Below are 1,568 nucleotides of genomic sequence, written 5' to 3'. Positions count from 1 at the left end.
TTTCTTACTCACCTAACTCCAGCGATTGAGGACAGAGAGCCCCGGTCCGATTAGTCTACCTGCCTGAGTAGGTAGTCTACTTACTAACTAATTATCACCGTACCCTAGTCAGGCGGACAACCCCCACGCTGATGATCCGGAGAATCACCGCAATGGGATGGTCTTGGTAGGAAGGAGTAGAGCTGGCATCGGGGGATTCCTATGGGAAGGAGACGGTACGCGTTATGGACAAACTTACGTCAAGAACACGCACCAGCAGTGCCGGAAACAACGTACATCTAGACACGCCCGTACGAAATAAGAAAATAATATTTATTAATTAAATCCGGCCAGCGGCCGGAGGGACGTGTACTACACCTCCTGAAAATTTGCCGCGCGCGCGCGCGCGCGGGTCTAGTGCGGGTTGAAACTCAACTTTTCGCGAAAAACGATCCTCACGCCCGAGTGTCTCAAAATGTACGACGCTACCGCACTCACAACGCCAGCCTCGGCGAAAGGACCCCACTTTCGGGCGGTTTACGACCCCCTAACTTCAACGTTTATGTTGAACTTGGCAACTAACCAAGCTGAACTTCAAGATACAAAACCCCAGGCGTTTCGTTTCAAGGGTTTGTTTCCGGCACTGCGGCACCAGAGCTTACCTATCAGGATTGAACTCGGACAGGGGCTAGAAGAAACTAATGTCATTAGCGGAGTGGTCACAGGTTCGGCAGATAGCCGCACCGGGGAGGTGTTCCACTTAGACGACGATGTTACGAAACAAGTGGTGGAAAGAACCTCTAGTATCGAGCATTCGTTACCGGGAACATATTGTACTGCCGTAAATCCTTATTATTATTGTGCATAAAATTCTAATAAGCGAGAGCCTGATCGCCGGATAATGGAAGATGAGGTACGACGACTTCTGGGCCTCGTTAAACTGTTTCTCGTCTCAGGCCGCAATTAAAGCCGAAGCGGCGACGATCGTGGCAGCGGCGCGTAAGGATTTAGAGGAACGCACCAAAGCGCAGGAAGCGGCGAAAAACGCAAAAACCCCGGATGAGCTTCAGGCGCTTATCAATAGCAGGCTGAAGAGCAGTATGGCCGGTCGTGCGTCTGTTTTGGCGCAGTCCCCGCCGACGCCGAACGGGAAGCCTGTGGCGTCATCCGCTTCTGTGAAAGCAGAGGCTGCCGCAGTTGTTGCTACGGCGCAGCGCGAGCGCAATGAAAGAATTGCTGCTCAAAAGGCTGTCAAGACCGCATCGCCGGAAGAGATACAAGCAATGATTAATGCCAGACTCTCTGGGCGGTAGATGGCAGCACACGATTTTGCTTCTTTGCAATTCTTTAGTAAAATCAAAGTGCATTAGGCCCAGCCATCGTCGACACCTGGCGAGAACCCCGTCGATCCCAACTCAGAGCTATGGGCGCGGACCCCCCAGACACACACAACCCCCCTCCCCCCCCCACACCCGACCACCACCACCCGTGCTGGGTAACAGCAACTGTGCCTCTGGAGTCCCCGCCCACCTGGCCATTACCCTACTACTGGTGGCACTACTACTCCACTGCACTTCGGAATCGATGCC

The 1,568-nt window shown here is 53.4% G+C and overlaps 1 protein-coding gene across 1 annotated transcript; it reads left to right on the top strand.

The window, feature by feature from the left end:
- Positions 1–749: 749 nt before the first annotated feature.
- AURANDRAFT_69311 (hypothetical protein) lies at positions 750–1,292 on the top strand (the record flags this gene model as incomplete). The annotated part of the gene is made up of 2 exons (XM_009045074.1): positions 750–812; positions 936–1,292. 2 exons carry the CDS (start codon positions 750–752, stop codon positions 1,290–1,292), a joined length of 420 nt encoding a protein of 139 aa, XP_009043322.1.
- Positions 1,293–1,568: the final 276 nt, after the last annotated feature.

Source organism: Aureococcus anophagefferens (assembly GCF_000186865.1).
Source record: "Aureococcus anophagefferens unplaced genomic scaffold AURANscaffold_1373, whole genome shotgun sequence".
In the NCBI taxonomy this organism is placed as follows: Eukaryota; class Pelagophyceae; order Pelagomonadales; family Pelagomonadaceae; genus Aureococcus; species Aureococcus anophagefferens.
This window is presented reverse-complemented; position numbering and strand designations above follow the sequence as displayed.